Source organism: Thamnophis elegans, chromosome 4 (genome assembly GCF_009769535.1).
Source record: "Thamnophis elegans isolate rThaEle1 chromosome 4, rThaEle1.pri, whole genome shotgun sequence".
Taxonomy (NCBI): Eukaryota; Metazoa; Chordata; class Lepidosauria; order Squamata; family Colubridae; genus Thamnophis; species Thamnophis elegans.
This window is the reverse complement of record NC_045544.1, coordinates 12,529,289-12,551,744: the sequence shown is the minus strand read 5'-3', so window position 1 is coordinate 12,551,744 and position 22,456 is coordinate 12,529,289. Positions and strand designations below refer to the sequence as shown.

At 34.0% G+C, this 22,456-nt stretch overlaps 1 protein-coding gene across 2 annotated transcripts in view; it reads right to left on the bottom strand.

The window, feature by feature from the left end:
• FAM135A (family with sequence similarity 135 member A) overlaps window positions 1-22,456 on the bottom strand; it is a 50,852-nt gene that overhangs the window by 11,745 nt on the left and 16,651 nt on the right. For both annotated transcript variants that reach the window (XM_032214995.1, XM_032214997.1), the window contains exons 6-15: window positions 21,514-21,584; window positions 20,589-20,762; window positions 17,928-18,054; window positions 17,305-17,458; window positions 13,760-13,837; window positions 7,414-7,469; window positions 6,476-6,631; window positions 5,517-5,590; window positions 4,543-4,697; window positions 1,684-3,916 (exon numbers count right to left, since the gene is read on the bottom strand). In XM_032214995.1, coding sequence (XP_032070886.1) covers window positions 1,684-3,916; window positions 4,543-4,697; window positions 5,517-5,590; window positions 6,476-6,631; window positions 7,414-7,469; window positions 13,760-13,837; window positions 17,305-17,458; window positions 17,928-18,054; window positions 20,589-20,762; window positions 21,514-21,584 — 3,278 coding nt within the window. The remainder of the gene's footprint in view (window positions 1-1,683; window positions 3,917-4,542; window positions 4,698-5,516; window positions 5,591-6,475; window positions 6,632-7,413; window positions 7,470-13,759; window positions 13,838-17,304; window positions 17,459-17,927; window positions 18,055-20,588; window positions 20,763-21,513; window positions 21,585-22,456) is intronic.

Below are 22,456 nucleotides of genomic sequence, written 5' to 3'. Positions count from 1 at the left end.
AAGCAGCTATCTACTTGTAGAAATTTACAAACTTAAAGCTCTCTTCCAGCTTACAGACCTTCAAATATGTTGGGACTACAAAATCAAGTATATTGAGTCAACACATCAGAAATTTCATCAGATCAGCACATCTGCTTTGGTAAAGTAAAATTTAAGAATAAATTCTTCCTGAAGTCCAGGAACTTTTTTTATAAATTCAGACACAAATAAATAACAATTATTTACTTGTATCTGAATAAAAATAAAATAAATAAAAATAAACAAATACCTAAATTAAAAAGAAAAGAAACAATCTCAAAAAGACAGATTTGAGGGACCACTAGGTCTTTTTCTGTGCTCAGTTTTTTATGTTTAATAATAGTAACACCATCAAACAAAACAAAGAGATGAGAAGGACTAAGTAGGTGGATAAAAATGCCAAATCCAATCTGAGCATCTAGATGACTCTGCAAATAATGATGATGATGATGATGATGATGATGATGATGATGATGATGATGGAAGAAATCAATGGTTGTACCAATATTAATAGGAGCCCTTGGAGCTATACCCAAAGGTTGCCTAGATCAGTGTTTCTCAACCTTGGCCACTTGAAGATGTCTGGACTTCAACTCCCAGAATTCCCCAGCCAGCGAATGCTGGAATGCTTCAACTGAGAGTTGAAGTCCAGACATCTTCAAGTGGCCAAGGTTGAGAAACACTGGCCTAGATACATGGAAATTTTGAAATTGTCAGACCTGAATTTTCTGACTTTGCAAACAAAATATAAAAAAAACCCCACCTTACTCAGAACTGCCCATATACTTGGACATTACCTTAACAACTCTTAGGTCCTTGGTTAGGACTTGAACTGTTAAGTTTTTACCAGTCCTAGACTGTGAATTGAATTGAAGATTAAATCACCACCATCATAACAACAAGAATAACAATAACCTACCAATCTTTTTTGCATGCACTGTATTTAAAAGAAGCTGTATTTCTTCACCTTCACATGTGCTGGCTCCCTGTCAGGCTGTCCCAATTTCCCTATTTCATTTCTAGCATAAACCAAGGTATGCAATTTCAAAGTAAGATATTCATATGTATCTTACCAGCCATCCAGTTTTACCCGTAATTGGGAAAAACTGCAAACCCAGTAACTAATCTTAGTAACTGAAAACAACTTCATCCATTTAAAAACAAGAATTCAATCTTTCTTTATACACACACAAGTACATTTTTTAAAAAGAATGCTTACGTTATCTGCATACAATAAAATATATAGGTTATTCTAGGAAATGCTTAAGATTGTGATTTCAGTATATCCTAATTCTATCTACTAAACTGGTAAACTCTAGCTAAATTCTGCTTTCCCAGGTTTTAAAGTAGGGTGCTTCAGTCATAGTTCTTAGGAACATACAGGAAAATGCTTACTATTTTAATAAATAATTCTAATTCCTCACCAAAATGAAGAAAATAGCAACTATCAGAAACAATATGCAATTTCTATTTCTGAATTACAATTAAAAAATGTGCATCTTTGTTTTAAAATATCTTCTGGGCCCATTTTTTAAAGTATTGATTGATTGAGTCAATAGATGGATAGATAAGTCATCAACTCCATTCAGGCTCATGGAATCTTACAAATCAAAATCGAAACATCAACTACAGGACATCAAAACAAACAATAAAATATCCACTTACGCTAGCATTTGTGGTTTGGGAGAATATTCATACCAGGGAACAGATAAAATTGCACTACAGGACGAGGTGCTGGACTGCTTGGAAAAAGAACTGGATTTATCATGTGCGGACCATAAATTGCTACTTGGATATCCTTTCAAGCCTGGAGGAAAAATCAAACTATCTGGCTTGCATAATGGAGCTGTATTTGTCTCATTTCCCAACAGTTCATTAGACAAACTTTCTATTCTTAAACCTCTTTCACTTGTTAAATCAAAGTCATCAAGACAATCATTTATAGTTTTGTACAAAAGATCATCTACTGCTTCCTCAAAATAACCATTTTCCACCATGCTTTGATCTTGATCCTCCTCTTCCTCCTCCTGTGGGGAAGCAAAACATAAGGTTCCCCTTTGAGGGCTAACAAGATTGCTGCTGTCAACAGAACTCACATTGGAAATCTCTGTACTATTCTGATAGCCAAAGTAGTTTTCAACAAGTCCTTGTTTTAATATATCAGTACTACCTTCTGACGAGGGGACATTCAAGTTTGTAAGATTTTGATTTTTTGTAATTAATAACTTATCAGTCATTTCTTTTTGCTCTAACATTTCATCAATATTCCTTTCACTTGTCTTTCTCGCACTATCAGCACAGGAACTTACAGAACCTGAAACAACACAGGCGTTTCCTGGATAAACAACTCCTGAAGGAATTTCACTTGATTTTTCTACAGTGTAAAAGTCTTTCTCTAATCTTTGGGCATCTTTACATGTATTGTCTAAAGTGAATTGTGGGCCATGAATGTTCATAGCTGTAGATGTATCTTCATTACAAACTAGCTGTTGAGGATGCTTGATTTTTGAGGTCAAGGAAGGCAAACATGTAGTTTCATTGTCTGATTGTTCAAAATACGTTATACAGTGAGGTGGCAAAATATCGGGCTCATCAACATCATCACATTTTGTCAAATCAATTGCTCCCAAGTCTAATACTGTTTTACTGTCCCTTAATTGACATTCGTGTAAAACGGATATCTTGGAATTTTCCTCAGGGGAAAGATCGTCATCAGAAGGGAGAGAGTTTATAGATGTCAGAGAAGATTGTATTTCACTTGTGCTCTCAGTATAGTGACTTTCCATCAGAGCTTTAATCATGACATCTGGTTTTTGGACAAGTTGAGGAAATGCTTTTTCACTGTTGCATGTGCTTTGGCCTTGAGGAGTTTCAAAAGCTGCATCTGCACTTGGATGCATTGCAAAAGAACTTGGTTCACTTTCTACACCAGAATCCGAGAACCTAGATGATGCATAGGTATTATTAACATCAGGCAATTTAAGTGTCTCTCCACTTAAAACTGTAGTGGGAATTTCTTTTGTTGATTGAGTAGCTGTGACCCTGGTCAAAGAATCCTCAGCATGTTGGAGATCTGTTTCTTGCACAACTTTTGTTTCAAGAGTTAGTTCCTCTTCTGATTTAGATCTCTTTTCTGATTCTGAACCTTCAAATGTAAGTTCTGGTAATGCTTCCCCTGGTAAATCTTCTGTCCCTGATCCAATTCGAACAAACACTTTATCTCCTCCATGTGATTTCCTACAGTATGGTTTCACTTCTATTTTTGTAACTGCGGAAGAAGTAACATAATTGTCAGCAGCAGTTCTGGATGTCAAACTGATATCCTCATGACTGTCATCAATTCCAGTCTGGGTGGTACAAAATTTACTCAAACTAACTGAATCTGCATAGGGAGAGGTGACGGAAGTATGCAGGCTTTCCTCATTCCCTTGTAGTTTAATATTTTTTTGTTCAACTTTAAAATCTTTTTGACCAACTAGTTGTAGGGAGATTTTTGTATCCCAGGCATGTTCAGCAATAGTAACATCCAGTCCTTCTTTTTCGTTGTATGAAGAAGTTCCTTCAAAACACTGGGCAATTTCCTCTGCTGCTGCACTTTTCAAACATTTATAGCCTACTAGGACAACAGAATCTTTAGAATTTTGTTTTACTACTTTTTTGGGATTTTCAGGTTTCATTGTTTTTATTAATTTGGTGACCTTAACTTTGGACTTATTGATATCTTCACATTTTCCTTTTGTAGACTTTGTAAGCTGCTTTTCACTTTCGGAGGCTACCAAATGTTTATTTTTCACCTCTGGACTCAAAAAGGTAGTTGTGAAATTTTCTTCAGTATCTTGTTTTTCTGGTTTCTTGGAATCAGACTTCGCCTGAATAGTTAGCCAGGGAACATCCACGTCTTTTTATTAAGAGACAAAATATTAAAAATAAAATTAGAATAAGCTCATGAAACCAATAGCAAAAGACATTTTACTATATTACAGTAAAGATTTCAAATATATATTAAAGAAGCAATTCTTTTAAGATCAGGTACCTTTGAGATAAAGCCTGGGTGCTCATGACTTCATCGTCATATTAGAATAGTATTAGTATATGTAACCAAAAGCAGAAAGCTTTTCTGATTTTATCTAGATGCAATGGAATGAACCCAGAATTCCTTATACATAAAATATACAAGGTACTTTGGAATTATAGATCTTTAGCAAATATCCTGATATCAGGTTATAAAATAAAGCAAGAGAAAGGTTATGTGGCACATTACAAAATTTTCAAATGTCATTAAGATTTTAGATGTCTATCTTCTCCCTCTCAATGCTATATACAATTACTCAAATAACTCCCAATCTTAAGACAATATGCCTTTATATATTAAAAAAAACCACAGTTGCATTAATTTATTCTGGTCTTGCTTAGTTTCAATTTATAAAATGTATTCAATCCTTGCTTTCAATAAGAATCTTGCAAGATATAAAGTCAAAATTTTATTTAATTCCAGCAAAGTTAATTCCAACATTTTTGACTTACCTTCAGTGACAGAATCTAGATACCGATCTTCAAAGATTATAGGTAAGGAATTCAGATCTCCATCTAATTCACTGCATTCAATTGGGAGAGGTGGGAGAGAACTACAGAAGGAAGTGCTTTTTATTGCAGTACACATCTGAAGGTAACTCTGGGCACTGAAAGATACCATTTAAGTTAAAAAGTAAACATGTAAGTTACAGTGCAATTAAAATGTAGTTTTATTCATGTACTCAAAATCCAGTATTTTGCATTACTTATGGAAATCATATTCAACTGTATTACATTTATACATGTATATAATTTATACATTTATACATGCATATAACGGTATTACATTTTATGAAGGAAATCTATCTGCATCACCAACAGAAATGGCAGCACTTAAGCATAGTGTGACTCATGTATTTCTTGGTGGGTACACTTTTTGAATTAATGGCTTAGATAATGTAAACAGCATATTTTATTTTGCCAGTTACCCAAGGAGGGAGTTGAAAAATTGGTCCTAACAGTCTCTCATTATATCACTGATTGAAAATGGTACTTAATATTATTAACTAAATATTAGTTACTTCTTTTTCCAGGGAAATTTGATCCAACAGAAGGTTCTAAGATAGAAAAGGAGTGAAAATAGATTGGCCTTCTTTTCTGTCTGTTTCCTCCTTATCCCTGTATCTGGAGGAATTTCTATACAACAGGAGCAGGAGGGAAAAAGGATATTGTAGGAAAAGAAGGGAATTGTACCAAAAGAACTGCTTCCTACAACTTTTCACAGAAGACTCCAATGATATAAGATTGCAGTGAATGCTAAGATAGCATTTGATAAAAATCACTTATAGGAAGACTGAAGATACACATTAGAGAATATATTTTACTATTTTAAATATTACAGAATAAGTTAATTTAAATCAATAGAGAACATAAAGACAAGAAGTTTATGAATTCTGATTCAATTGTTTCTTTTTAAAGTTACTTACTGAAGTTCTTGATACGCAAGGGCTGCCTCCCGGGGATGTTCAAAACAAAAAAAAGCTTCAGAAAATCTACGTACCTAAAATGTTTTGAGATAATGTTTTGAATTTGCTTTATTTTTCCCCAAAAATGCACAAAGTGTACTTATATCATCATTTTAAAATAATAGTGGTTATTTTTTTTTTTAAAAAAAATCAGATATCTACAATGCTTAAGCTTATATAGTAATGCTCATGTATAAAATCATAAGGATTTTTAAAACATCAATATTTGGCTGTTATCTTTTTTCTTTATTGTACACCAAAGATATATGTAGTGGGGGAACATTCAAAGAAAAACCATTGGGTAACACTTAAAAGACTACACATTCTACACAATGTCTCTAGTCTGAAAAGCTTATTCATAGTAAATGTGCTAGTTTTATTTAACAAAATATTATCCATTATTCTTAGTCATCCAAATGCAACATGCTAACCCTCAGTACATTTCCAAACATCATAGTTATCCATATATAATAAATACAAACTACTCCATGGGATTTTCTATGCATCTGATACTGATTTATTGAACATCAGCTTATATTTCTATTCCCAGTCCCTGACTTAAATGCATATTAATTTAGCTATTCCGTTATCCTAATACATGTTTACCTCAACTGCTTTTTATCCTGTCTCCTTTTGTAGCAGTTAAAATTCATTATTCATCTATTGTGCAGGAACATTATAGTGCAATTCACTGCTTAGTTGAAGTAGCTGACTCAGATGCCACTAGAATTCATTTACATTTAATCAAGATCTACAAATTAAAAAGATCTGTAGGATAACTGAGGAAACGTTAAAGCATCTAATTTAACTTGATCAATACTTAGTTCCAATATTATCCAGATTTTTACTTTCAGTTTTACTAGAACTAAAAATATATGATTTTACTTTTATGAATTGTAACACAAAAGATAAATACATACACGCATTATATGATGCTCTTGTGATAATAGTGCAATGACATCTTCGTGGAAGTTAACAGATTCCAGAAATTGTCCCCATAAAGCCATCAAGAGAGAGCACAGCTGTGCAAGATTCATGTTTATAAGTTCTGCCAGTTCATCAGGATTTTCCATTTTCTGCACCAATAGAAACCAACAAGCCTATAATCCTAGAAGTAGAATGGCTATTATCTGAAAAACTTAAAATAATTCTTTTTCCATGTGGCTACACTGATTTTTTAAATATAATTAACTTCTATCTTTGTTTGAATTACAATATATACTTTCAACATCTCAGGTAATTTCTACATTAAGAACCATCTGTGAATGAGATTGCATTTAGGAATTCATTTTCAACAGTGGTTAATCAGATGAGGCTTCTGAAATCCAAGAGAATGGGCAAGGAAACAACCCTTCCTCAACATTGTTTGCTCATGGATTCCAATGAACATTGAGTTTGAATTTACACTTCCACTTAGGAATAAGTTCTGAATCCCCTTTTAGAGCTTATGATTGCCATCATATCATCTGTACACAGACAAACAAGCTACCTCCCCAGCACATACACATTTTCCATTCTCTCTTCTACGTGCCACTCCACAATTAGTAGAAGTTGTTAATTGGATACCATTATCTTTTTTATTAAATTACTCAGTCCGTAACACATTATCATCTTTATTCAAAAAGAAAGGGTTCTGTTCCTTTAATAATTTTAAGTGTTCTCTTCAGTAAACTTAGTGCTTCTCTAAATACCCTATCAGAGATGATTGACTAGGTTTGTAAAATGCTTTATAATGTTGTACTTTTACTTTTAGCATTTGCCTTTGCCTTTTTTCCAGTATTGCTGATATTTTGTTTTGAACACTCTTTTTTTCCTAATGCTCAGTGAAGCTGGACATATGTTGATTAGAGGACAATACCTTTATTTCTTCACAGAGTTCCAAAAGGCGTGCTTCTACATCTACATCTACGTTCTCTGAAAAGACCAGTGTATGTAAAATTAATATTCCTAAATTCTAAATAATATGTAAATTACAAGCTAAACCACATTTGAATGCATTAGATATAAAAAACAAGGAATTTATTTTGACAGTTTAAAAATATTATAAATATCATATGAAATCTAATAATTCCTAAAGTGACTTAAGCCATTTTAATTAGGGCCCTTCTTTCTGCAATATTATCACTAATTATGCTTTTCATATATTAAACATATATGATAATACAGATTTTTCCTTTAGACCTCTTCTGATTATATATTTTAAAAGGCAACACTGTACAATGCATTAAGATGAAATGTTGAAATTTTATTAAGATTGACACAAACATGAGCTCATGAAAATCATCACTAGAAAAACAAGTTCGGAAGAATGTGTACTGAAAATCTAAATAGGGTGGTTGTATTTTTAAAATGTCAGAAACTGGGTTGGGGAATAAGGAATATACATAGAAGCTAATGGAAAAGTTTAACAAACATTATTTTGGAATTCCATTTATCATATGCCCTCATAAGCAATAGGTTGTCATTTTCTGGGATTCTCCTCCCCCGCCACCTGAAAATTTGTTCCTTCTCTCTTAAGATGGCTGCCTTAAACTATGTAGTCAGTAGTCTGACATACGCAGAAGGAATTGGCAAAAATTGTTGCTCCACTTTGGTCAGCAATTGTCTCTGCTGGAACCCCTTCTGTCCATGTAACTCAAGATAGAAGCTATTAAATTAAATTTATTCAGAATAAAAAATCTCTTACAGCTAGTCCTTGAGATTATCGCAATTGAGACCAGATTTCTGGTCACAAATTGTTACATTCATAAATCAAAACTCCTAAGTGACTGAACCAAATGAAAAAATTCAGAAATTGTAAAGCACTTTCATATATATATGTAAAGTTAATTGCTAAGGTTTTTAAACTAATTCATTAGCCTCATTGATAAAAATATCTATCAATTTAAATCTATTAGAACAGGGGGGTCAAACTATTTCATTGAGGGCCGCATCAGCGTTGTGTTTGACCTTGCAAGGCCAAGTGGGAATGGCCAGCTACATGTCACTCATGTCAGGGGTGCCTGTGTTGGCCTGAGAGCTCTGCCAGTGAAAATGGGCTGTTTCCAGGATGGCACTGCGGGTCAGTTCCAAGCACCCTGCGAGGCGGATCCGGCGCCCTGGCCTTGAGTTTGATACCCCTATATTAGAGCATTTTTCAGATTAATTATGCTGCAGATGTATTTGTTCTCAAATGAAATATAGCTTAAATCTTTTTCTAACCAAACATTCTCACAACTATCTTTTAAAATTGTGTAACTAGGATTAAGATGACCTATTTTGGAGTTGGAAAGCAAAGACCAATAACCAAATTTAGCTCATCTCAGAAACTATACAGGGCTAGATATGGTTACCATCTGGATGGGAAAGCTCCTGGAAATACCAATGCTGTAGGCAGTATTGGGAATTGCAAATCAATTCTTGAAATCACTGGGAATCAAGCTTGATTTGAAGACTTATCTTAAAACTTACATCATTCCACACAACGCCTATATTAGTTTACATAGAATTTTTTAAAAGACGTATTCATAAAAATGTCTTTAAACTATGATATTACTTAAAAGTATTTTGGACATATCTATAAATTTGAAGCATTTACTTCCTTAAAAGCCTTTGAAATTTTCGTAAGGGTTGAATTGGTAATGTTTCATGAGAAAATAAAGAACATTTGGACAAAATATTAAGATACAAAAAGATGTAACAGCATAAACTTTGTTTTGTTTTTTTAAAAAAAAGTGAAATAATTTTCCAAAAACAGAGCAAGTTTTTCTAAGGTAGCTATTTAAATTTTGAAACAAAGGTTTTTATAGATCAATTAAAATTGCAACATGGGAGGTATTTTATTAGCATTTCCTTGTCAAAAATGCTCTGGAGATTCTTCTACAGATCCAGAGTATAATTTGAGGATAAGGTAATGGTCTGCATAGGAGAGAATGTATTTTTCCAAGGCTTACTGTTCTATTGAAGGTACCACCACTGCATTCTGCTAAAAGTGCCTCTAACTGCTAAATATTGGGAGTTTGACATGAGACCCTAGTAGGGACAGAATAAAGTTAGCATTCACCCTTCATTTTTCTGAAATGTAGCATTCCTTTGTTTTGGCCCAGAATATAAAGAGTTTTATAGGCTCAATTAAGTGTTTACACAAACTCGGTCAATTCTTAAGTTCCAGGAATGGGCAGAAAGATCTGAACTTGAAGCAAGTCTTTTACCATCCAGAGCTCGGTCCAAATTTTCCAATAAACCAGAATTTTGTCACAAGCATAGAACAAAATGTTCTGATGTCCCATAATTGCCTTGTGTTTTCTGTAAATTTCCCCAAGCTATGAAGTTTAGAGTCTGTGTTAATCAAAAACAACAAGAGCAGGTTTACATTGTTGACATTGACTTGAGTGGGATAAAAGAGGGGGAAAGAGGTCATTTAGTGTGAGCCAGAGCCATCATATATTGCTGTCCATATAAGTAGCTTTCATTTGATTTTTAATTATTCACTTGGGGAAGTTGTTAGATAGCAATAGCAGTAGACTTATATACCGCTTCATAGGCCTTTCAGGCCTCTCTAAGCGGTTTACAGAGAGTCAGCATATTGCCCCCAACAATCTGGGTCCTCATTTTACCCACCTCGGAAGGATGGAAGGCTGAGTCAACCCTGAGCCGGTGAGATTTGAACCGCTGACCTGCTGATCTAGCAGTAGCCTGCAGTGCTGCATTTAACCACTGCGCCACCTTGATTTAGATTTCAGATTTAGATTTAGTTTATTTGTATGCCGCCCTTCTCCGGGAGGGACTCAGGGCGGCGAACAACTCAAGGGGGGAAAAAGGGAACATAAAACACAATACACGTGATTAAAATAAACAAGAATCATACAACCACACAAGTCGAGAGGGGAGGGGAACTCATCAACCCCAGGCCTGCCGGCACAGCCAGGTTTTGACGGCCTTCCGGAAGACCTGGAGAGAGGTGATGGTCCGAATCTCCGTGGGGAGTTCGTTCCAAAGGGCCGGAGCTGCCACAGAGAAGGCCCTCCCCTGGGTAGTAGCCAGGTGGCATTGGCTGGTGGACGGAACCCGGAGGAGGCCGACCCTGTGTGATCTAACGGGTCTTTGGGAGGTAATTGGTGTTTGTAATGTAATGTTCCTCTATATTTTCATGTTGTGCATTTTCTCTTAGGTTGCCAATTGGAAAAGTGAACATTAAACTACACTTTGGAGAAAAGCTTCCAACTAACAGCCTGAGAAGTATATTTATGTTGCTCTCAAGCTTTTCATGTTGATTCTTCACTGGGTTCAGTTGTGTGTGTCTGTTCAAGAAGGCTGGAAAAAGTGCAATTAAGTTGTTGCTTTCATTTTATTATTAGTTTTTTTTTACTCTTCCACCTTTCTAATATATAACTCAAGGTGGCAAACATACTTAATAATCCAGCCTTGTATTTTCTCCTGAGAAAGCATGACTGGTCCAAAGTGACCCAGCTGGCTTTCATGCCTAAGGCAGACCTAGAATCTACCCTATCCTGGTTTCTAAGTAAGCACCTAGACAAGCATTGTTAAGTTGCCTTTGACCAGTTTCATAGCTTCTTGCATATCATGTATGTTCCATACTAGTAAATTATGCTATGTATTAACATACGTTTTAAGGTAGTAATTTCAAGACAAAAGTACAGAGCATGTATTATATGTAAAATGTGGAGGAATGGGCTCATTTTAAACTATGAATCAACAGAGCCATAATCCATGTTACAAATCATATGGAATTAATGATTTACAGTGGCATGCTTCCTTCAATATGCATGTGAATTCCTTCAAGATATAGCAACTGAGTCAGAGGAGATGATATCAAAATGTTAGGAAGTCCTGCAGGCAACTAGGCTAAGGAGCACCAACATCTTCAGGAGAATGAGGAAAAATAATGAAATCTGTGTCACATCGGCGTTCAAATGCATATGATTTATCTATTTGTTAGATGTCACGATGAAAGTATGTGGCCAAGGAATTTGGATGATGTTGTCACATCATGGCATGTGTTGTCATACTGATGTCATTAGTTTGCTGCAGATGCTATTTCTAAAGGAACGTATGGTACAAATTTAAGAATTTGCTGAATAATTATTTTATTTTTGAAACAGCTAGAGCCAGTTGAAACAACAAATTAGGATACTCATCCCAGTGATTATTCCAATTTATGGCAAACAGATACCAAAAAATGCAGTGCTTTTTCTACTTACAGCAAAATGGATTGTATCTTAAAGTAAAATTATGTTCCTAAGCAGACTAACATAGAACTACAATTCAGTTAAAAGGTTTTTTGGCTTTCTGTAATTTAAGACAATCAAGGACACATTTTTCCTTTAGCTTTCTAATTAAGAAGTTTAAAATGTACAAGAAAGTCACTTTCTAACATGACAACGATTCTAAGCACCTGGCCAAGAAACACAGGAATAGCTTAGGGCAGCGATGGCGAACATTTTTTGGCTCGCGTGCCATAAGTGGGGGGGGGGGGGGCGCGGGGGGGGGTGTGTGCAGGCGTGCTGCACCCATAATGCAATGTGTGACACCCCCCCCCAGTGCACATGCCCGCACTACAGGTGTGCCCCCCCCCCATTTTTTGCATGCTTTTTTCGCCTTCCCCAGGCTCCAGAAGCTTTATAGGACCCTGGGGAGGGTGAAAACAGCCCCCCCCAAAAAACCCTCTGGAGGCTTCAGGGACCTTCAGAAGGCTTCCCTGAAGCCTCCGGAGCAGTCAAAACGACCCTCCGAGCAAACCGGAAGTCACTTCCAATTTGCTTGGAGGGTTGTTTTGTGCACTCCCAAGGCTTCAGGGACCTTCAGGAGGCTTCCCTGAAGCCTTCGGAGCAGTCAAAACAACCCTCTGAGCAAACCGGAAGTCTGTTCCAAACTTCTGGTTTGCCCATAGGGCCGTTTTTTTGTGCTCCGGGGGCTTCAGGGAAGCTCATGAAGCCTCCAGAGTGCCTCTGGAGCCTGGAGAGGGCAAAAAATGGCTTCTAAAAAAGGATGAACTTAGCTGGCCAGCGCGCACATGCGCGCTGGCTAGCTAACAGGGCAGTGCCTCACGTGCCCTGACAAATGGCTCCGCGTGCCACCTGTGGCACGCGTGCCATAGGTTCACCATCACTGGCTTAGGGGCAACTCTGTGAATGTTCTAGAGTGACCAAGCCAGAGCCCTGACCTGAACTCTATTGAACATCTCTGGAGGGGGACCTGAAAATGACTGTCCACCAATGATTGCCATCCAATCTGACAGAGCTTGAGAGGATTTGCAAGGAAGAATGGCAGAAAATTCCCCAATCCAGGTATGAAAAGTTTGTCGTGTCATACCCCAAAAGACTTGAGGCTATAATTGCTGCCAAAAGTGCTTCAACGAAGTATTGACTGAAGGCTCTGAATATTTATGCCAACGTGATATTTCAGGTTTTTTTTCAATAAATATATAGACATTTCTAAAATTCTGTTTTTACTTTGTCATTATGGGGTACTGAGTGTAGATTAATGAGGGGGGGGGAAAGAATTGCAACAACTACAGCATAACAAAATTGACAAAGTCAAAAGGAATCTGAATACTTTCTAAATGCATTGTATATAAAAGCAATTATGGGATTCCAAATAATATCCAAAAGAGTACATTGAATTGGATCTTTTTTCATGAACAGAAATGCTTTTGCCATCAGTATTGCTTTGATGGAAGACATTCCAGTTCAATGGACGCTCCTACTAAAGGGGATGTAGTGGCTATTTGATTTTATTTTTTCCTTTGATATTTCTAGCATATGCTGTTTAGAAGAGTATTATCTCCAAATCCTCCTGCCCTTTTCTTTTTTATCAGAACATCCTGGGATCAGAATTTCATGTATGGGGAATCTGAATTCAACTCACTGAATATTTGCACTTATAGCATAAGCCTGTATTATTATTTTATCTCATGCTTGGAAGTAGAACCAGATATTATTACACAGCATGCTATCAGAAGGACAAATAGGTAGGAGAAACTGAACTTCCAGTGAAAGTATCACATTTCATCAATACTGTAACTTCAGACAAAGCTGGACAGAGCCTTAATTTATATATTTATTATAGTAATTAATCCTTTGCCCCTTGGGTTGAATTGCTGTTTAAGGCTCTTTGAATTTCTGTAAACATGAAATAATAGGTATTATTTATAAACAGTAATATAATTTTACTATAATAAATCCTCCACTTTTTAAAGAACATACCTAGATAGGCGTCTCCCTGGATTCGTAGATATTTTCTTCTGAGAAGACGTTCATAAAGGACCTGCATGCTGGACTTGGCTAGTTATAGGGATTGTACACATGACTAGTTACTACACTCTTCCATTTCTGCTTATTATTACTATTATTATTATTAGCTTTAAAGTTAATAAGAAAGCTTATAATTTGCCTACTAATTAGTGAAATTAGATAAGAAAATTAAAGAATAGAATTTAGTAGATTTCTAGATCTGGAGTTGATGATGTACATTATGGCCGCCTTGGTCTTATAATTTGTATGGAGTTTAATCTGTTAATGCAAAATTGTTCAAATGCTCACAATTTTTGTTATTTAAATATATTATGGTGGAACATGATTTGTTCCAAACTTCTCTCTTTTTGTAAGACCCCACCCAAAGCCAATTATGAAAATAAAATGTACATCAGAAAAATAAGAAAACAGAAGGCAAAAAGAAAAGTATACAATGCAAGGCAATTTTTTAAAAAACAATGTTTTCAGATTCTTTTTGCTAGAATCCCATTTGAATCAAAATTCTAGATAGTGTATAACAAATACCCATTATTTTATGATAATAATCCAAAATACCTCATTTTTGTTTATAATCTGAATGCACATTGCAGGTAAGTAAGCCAGTATCTCATCCAAACTTACATACATGCAACTTTGATTTGAACTCCGTATGTTTAGCAATAAGTTTTATAAGTTCATGTTAGTAATATTAGTACACAGCATCAACGCAGTAAATGTCCTAGACATGACATGTTTTTTTTCATATGCATAGGCCAAATTAAAATATTGAATAAATGAACCTAAAAATCAAAATATAATATTATCTACAGAAAATCCCAGAAATAAAGCATAATGTATTGAAAAATCCTCTTTTCAATTCTAAACCTTTAAAAAAAAACAATAATTGGCTGACTCATGGGTTCCATTTAATTCCTGAAAAGATTAGAGTGGGTTCATTTAAATAATTTTCTGTGGGGTAACTATTATTGAAACATAACGTTTAATCTTAAGAAAAATATTTAGATATTTTCCTTAAATAATTCATAAAACTAGATAAATGTATTTACAACTATATGATAAAAATATATCACCTTACACAGTATTATTGTGTATAATGCACAGAAACAATTCATTACAGAATACAAGGATTTTATTAACACAACCAAATGTTATATCCCAATTTATGTATCAATTCCAGGGTATATTTTGCTATTCTAATGAAATGTTAGATGAGGACAACAATTTATAGTCTAGGAAGGTGAAGGGATTTGCATCTTCAGTGGAAAAAATGCTTCAGAGAAAATAGGTGCATGCTACTGCATTTGCTGACAGCTTAAAGAAGCCATGCCTTTGTTATGTAGATGACCACAGAATATAAGGATTTGGTTAAATCTTGATTCCTCAACTAAAATAAACATTTTTTTAGGATGAGGTGGCTGCAGTGTAAATCCAAGAAAACTTGTGGCTTTTTGAAGAAGGTACTAATAAATATAGTATGTTTCCATGTTCTCTCTGAAATATTTTTCCGTGTCAGATTCAACTGTCTGTGGATAATTGCTGGAGTCTTAATGTACAATAATAGATTTTAGCTGTATCTATATGCTTTTGCGTATGAAACTAGATTTATGGAGATTACTAGTTTGTTATGATCAGCCTTTACATCTATGCATAAACCTGTTATAAATATAATATTCTGTACATGCTAACCCTTCCAGGAGCATGATCAGATAAATTAACCAAGAATAGAAGGCATATTATTTTGTCCATATCTGGGTCCTTGGATTTCTGTATCATTTTCCACATCAAAATGGCAAAAATAGATTTTCTTAGCTAAAACATCATAAACATGTTTAATTACTATACAGAGCCACGCTAGCATTTTCTCATTTCTGAAGTTCCTTAAAATCACACCAGTGAAATTTAGAAGCATGGTTAGAACTCACTGGGGATATGGTTTCTAAGTGTTCTGGCTTCAATCTACTTTATAAATAAATCTAAAAATCTAAATAAAATATTAAATAGAGAAATATCAGCAATAAAAGCATAATGTATTAAAAACTCTCTATTTTAAAGTTGATTTTTTTTCAAGATAGTAATTGATTTATTTGTAGCCCTTATTCAGTAGGAAAGACAGTGTGACCCCAGCTGTTATGTCAGCAAACAGAGACAAGCATAAACCAACATGCAGCTCATTCATGGTAAACTAGATTGTCCAAAAATGTAGCATAATATTGAATGTCAACACAGCTGCTAACTTTCTAATTCTGTTAACTACATTAAATCTTTAATAACTGATGTTCCAAAAAGCACTAGTAGCTTTATACTGTAGATGCATATACTTATACTGTAGATGCATATACCACTGCAAATACAACTGGGTATGTCTTTGTTATTTTAACTATTATATCAACAAAGACTAACTTGCTATTGCGGCTACTGCTAAGGAGCGCACACAATGATTATCATGTTAAAAATCAGATACTCCTGTCTCGTTTTTTAAATAGTTGGTTAAAGTGAATCTATTTTATTTTTCGGTTTCCAATCAAACTCAGACTCTTGAATTGTAGGAGAGATGGGATGAACAAGAAATGTACAGGCAGTCCTTGTCTTGTAACTGGGACCAGGACCTCAGTCATTAAGCAATGTGGTTGTGATGTCAGTTGTGCCCAATTTTAGCACTTTTTTGCTATGGTTGCTAAGCAAATCACATTATTAAACGAATCTAGCTTCCCTCACTGACTTTGCTTATCTGAAATCTCCTGTGAAGGTAGCAAATGCTGATCACATGACCTGGGTTGTTACAACCATTGTAAATACATGCCAGTTACCAAGGGCCCGAAATTTGATCCTGTGACTGCAGAGATGCTATGACAGACATAAGCTGTAAGAACTGGTCATAAAACTTTTTTTTTATCACCATAGCTTTGAATGGTCATTAAACAAATGGTTGCAAGTCTAGAACTACCTGTACAAGTCTTAATAGTGACTATGTATTTATCTCCATGTCTCTAAATCCTAGGCTTATCCTGTATTAGTAATATCAAAGTTATGCAATATTATATCACACTGTATACAATATACAGTGTTAAGGGATTCTAAATCACCATTATCATATGACAGAAAGAAGGATAAGCCCTTCATTTGAAAGAAAACTGTATATCCTATTATATTGTGTAGGAAATTTCAGCTTTTAATTCTTATTGTTATTAATGCAAATACATTTGAAATAAAATGTTTTGCAGTAATTGTAGTTTATTTTAATGAGCACAGGATATATATAATATATACAATATTAATATCTACTTAGTATAAATATGTCGGTGTTCTGACATATTGTATGAGAAAATAGGGTAAATGTCAGATTTTGAAGAAATGTCAAAATATTTAATAAAAAAAGTAAACTATATAATTAACTCCATGGGCAGCATTTTTTATTGTATTATCTATTTCCTAAGGCATATCTTAGCAGTACAGTGGCCTATAGGCTTTGCCATCAAAGGAAAAATATTTTGACATACCTGCATCTAATTTGTGACAGGAAGGCAGTTCATTCGATAAATTGGTAAAATAACTGTGTAATCCTTTGAAAGCGAACAGCAAACTGGCACAAAGTGTATGGTGAAGACTGTAAGCATGATTCAAGAAAGGTTCTGCTATTACAAAACTGCAACCCTAAAAATGGATTTATAATTTATAAGTCATAAGGAAACATCAACACTTTATTTCAAGTTTAAAGACAATGCTTAAGATATTACCCAAGGCATTCTTTTTATATAAGCTTTCCACCCTCACCTATCCACAAACATATACACACACAAAGGGCATTCCAGAGTAGAGGGAGGGAGGGAGGAAAGAAGGCTTCCTATGAACATGTCCTAATTCTGGAAATCTTATACAGTATTACAGTTCACTGATTTTTTTAAAAAAAAAAGTTTACTTTTTAGGATAGATTTCTCAAATAAATCAACAAAAAAATATCTATTACATAGCATCATGACCAGTATTTCTAGTAAGCAATATTTTAATATAGCAGATATTTGTCAATATCTATTCCATGTAATGTTTTGCTTCTTAGAAAATTATTCTGTAAATAGTTTGTACTGTTCAATCTATGAAGAAGACAAAATAATTCCAATCTTACATCAGCTGATAATTGCTTGGTGTAATTGTTGCCAAAGACAACACTTTCAAGAGAAGGAATCACAGAATCCCTGCTCTGCGCTGGTGCATTTCTGTTTAACCAAGTATTCTTTATAGGGCGAGGAAAGCTAAAAATAAATGAAGGCAGAATTAAACATCAAAACAAATGCAAAAGTGCAAAGTGTGCAGGAAAAATCAATAGTAGAAAATTAAAACTAGTTTAGTATTTGTTGCAACTATTGTATAAGGCCATTATACTGCACAGAATATGATAAATGTATAAAATTAAACATTATTTAAATTATTGTAAATACAGGTGTCCTTACAACTTACAGCCACAATTGTGCCCTGAATTTCTGTTGCTAACCAAGACAATTGTTAAGTGAATGCTGCACCATTTTATGACTTTTGTAACAGTTGTTAAGTGAATCAATACAGCTGTTAAGTTAGTAACACAGTTGTTAAGTCAATCTGTCTTCCTTATTGACTTTGTTTGTCAGAAGGTCCCAAAAGGTGATCATATGACTCCAAGACACTGAAACAATCATAAATATGATTTGGTTGCTAAACATCTGAATTTTGATCATATCACCATGCAGATGCTGCAAAGGTCATAAGTGTGAAAAACAATCATGTCACTTTTTTCAGTGCTGTTGTAATTTTGAATGGTCACTAAATGTACCATTGCAAGTTCAGGACTATCTGTAATATTTTAGATGTTTATAGATGAACGAATTGCTAAAGAGTTGCTTAAATGTAAACTATTTTTGCTAATTACTTTTGAAAAACTAATGATCACATTATAAAGTTACAACTAGCATATCTAAAAAATAACTACATCTGAATATCACAATGTAGAGAAAGCCATTTTTTGCCAAAATAAAAAGTATGCATTTTTGCACATTTGACAGGATACACAAGTTAATTCAATTGTAATGTTTATTATTTTGAAATGGTATAAGAAAAAACAAAACAGAGTATTAAAATATTCCAGAGACTAAAAAAAAACAAAACCAAGGAAGTTGATCGTATTTTTCATTAAGAAAACAAATAAGTTTGTTCTGCTTTCTTTCCTTTGCTTGTAGGTCCAAAATTAGGTCTCTTTCAAATGTGCTTAGTTAAGTAAAAAGCAAGGGTTTGTACAAACTTAACAAATGTAACAACAGGAAGTGCATTTCATGAATAATGAATATTACAGCATTATGATCTAGTGGAAGCACTATCTGTGCAAGCACTCTCTTGTTCCAGCAGCAGATGACATCTCTGAAGCAGCTAAATGAACCTAGCAAACGATGCAACTTCTTTAACTCTTTGAACAGAAGTGTGCTGTTCATGCAAATGCACTTTGCAAATGCACTTTACAAAGCACTTACTTCAAATGCTTTGCATAGCCCTACTGCAAAGTTTAATCTTTTCAACGGGTAAAATAAAAATGCACTTTGCAAAGCACTTATTTCAAATGATTTGCACAGCCCTACTGCAAATTTAACCTTTTCAATGAATAAAACTGCTAGGATAGCAATACAAAGGATACCTATGGACTTTTAGGATGCCACACTATCAGAAACATAACTCATAAGTGTTTGCTGTTGGTAGGATAAATACAAATTCATAAGCTGAACAAAAAGTATAATAAGATGTTTCAAGCTATAACTCCATACATAGCCTATGTAATTTTACTACCTAATTTAGGAATAATTTCACATTCAGTTGTTTGCAGAGAACTATACTTTCTTCAGATAGCTTATGTCTATATTTCTACTAGAAGCAGTTTCATATTAGATAAAAAATAGTTTGCAGCAATACACTCAATGCAAGAGAAATATATCATATATTCAAACAATGATCAATTTAGATAATATCTTTTGTCCCAGAGAAATATTTACACTAGCAAGTAGGGTCTTACATATTAACTACCCACAATACCCTGCAAATGACCATGCTAGCTAAAGCTATTAAGAACTGATATTTGACAGGCACCAGTAAATGTACCCTGTCCAAAATATGTAGATAGTATTTGGAAATTCAAATGAAAAACAGTCTTTTGAGAAGTATTTGCCCAGTTTTCAAATTGTCAAAAGGGTTATAGAAACATAATAGAGTTAGTCAAAATAGTCTTTCATAGGGCGGTTCCCCAGTTCTTAAAAATGGCATCCTGGAAATCAAGAAACCTTATTAAACAGAATAACCTGTAGTGTAAGGGGCTGACAGAGAAGGGAGAATTTTTAAAAAAAATGATATGACCATTTTATTAAGAGAATCATTTAGTTCTAATTTCTGAATAAGATATAAATCAATTATATATAAATCAACCAAGCTTATTAAATGAAAGTTTAAGTTTTAAGTTTCCATTTTTAGCTAAAGCATCAAAGAAACCAATTAACACAATATTTCAGACAATGGAAACAATTATGCCATCCTGTTTTTTATAATGCTTTTTCCCCATAACAATAGTTAACATAATTAAAATTATTATTTTTAGTGTTTAGGTTGACTAATTTCAATATTCTGGCTCTACAAAAATCTAACAATCTGACAATTTTAGTAGGGTAGCTACTCTATTTAATTACCCGCCCAAGAACTTTTATCAATGAAATCAACAAAATAGGAATGTATTTCATCACATTAAAATATTGAAAAACAGAACATTTATAGTCATTACCTTATCAATGGCTGATGAAGAGCAACTAAAGAGGCATGCACTATAACAGAGATGACAGAAAGGTGAAAGTAATCAAACATAACATTAACGTAATGATGAAGGCCTCGGTGTAAAGTAAAGTGCAACTTTAGCGTTCGGCTACTAATTAGCTGCAAAGTGTTCAGGTCCTCTGGTCTAAATGAAAAAGAGCATAAAAATAGGGGGAAAGTATGTTATTAGCTTAAAAGAACAAGTATACAACATGAATTATTTTAAAAATAATTTAATACTAGGATTAAGAATCCAAGAATAAAAAGCAATGACTGAAGTCTATAGTTTTGGTATTCATTCTCATTTGATAATTTGTTTAATATGAGGACCTTACAATAATGATGAAATGATTAGAAGGTACCAAGTATAAGGAAGAGTAAAGAAAATATAACATTAGATTACCTTCAATGAAAGCAATATGACATCATATATGCCAACACACAATTATAAAGTATACTGTAATATCAAATATAAAACATGTGGAACTGTATTTACATTACATACAAAAGTATATAACAACAAATTCAAACATAACCAAAAAAGGCAATCCCAAAACTAATAACTAGAAAATCCTTAATTTAGTTTTGATATATTTATTTAAGCACAATAATTTTTACAATTTATATCATTTTATATAGCCCAATGTAGAAAGTATTTTTGAATGAAAATACATAAAAAATACACAACCACTGACTTTCAATATTAAGGGCAGGTTAATACAAGAATGAGTTCAGTGCTTACAACTTTACAATACGTGAACAGTGATAAAAAATGTATACATTGATGCACACAGAACTACTGTGTATGATGAGAGACATAGAACTGCAGCTGAAAAATATAAATATTCAATGTAATTGTATATCAAGACAAATATGTAACTAAGCTGTGAACTTACGAATAATCTGTATCTGTGAAGTGCAGATCTAAAGACAGTAGGAAATTCATTTCATTAAGAGACTCTTCAATCTAGGAAAATTAAATAAGTAACACAAACTATGATTTGCCATGCATACTCGTGTTGAAAGTCACAATATTTATATATTTCTTTTCATTTGCTCAAATGTAGTCACAAATTGTTTACAATAAATTAAAATACTTTATTACAAGATGTTACTATGCACGACAATGCAGCAGATAGAAAACGAAACAACAATGCTTTTAAATTACTGGTGCAATTTAAAATATTGAATGAATAAAATACTGCACAGTAAATTCACTATTATTTGTACAAAACAGACTTATGTATTTTAAAGTTTTATGTGTATATGTATATGTATGTGTGTGTGTGTGTATGTATGTATGTATGTATGTATGTATGTATGTATGTATGTATGTATATACGCTACTCTGCTTCAGTAATCCAGTTTTTTTTTTCTTGCTTTTTCTTTTTCTTGCTGATTTGCCAGGGAACATAAATCATTTACAACCAAGATGCATCGCATGGGACCAGTCATTCTCATTCCATGCTGATAGTATCATATTGACAATACTGGCAGGCAATTCAGCCCATTGGATAAACAATTGAGAATACAAAAGAAAAATAAAGGGCAGGCGAACAATTGTCTTGATAACTGAATCTGAAATGACATGTACCAAATATCCCAATTCTTCTCACAGAGCTGTGACTACAAAGGTAAAATATTCTCTAGAGATAATGAAAGGAATGGACCCAGCAAATAGCTGGGAAGCCATGCTCTACAGGCCAATTTGCACTTTTGGATCTTGCCTTTTCAGGTTTCCAAAGTTAAAAAATAATAGGTGCATACTCCCCACAAATGTGACTGTGTCACAGCCAAACATTCCTCCTTAACCTTATAAAGAGAATGTGATTATCTATG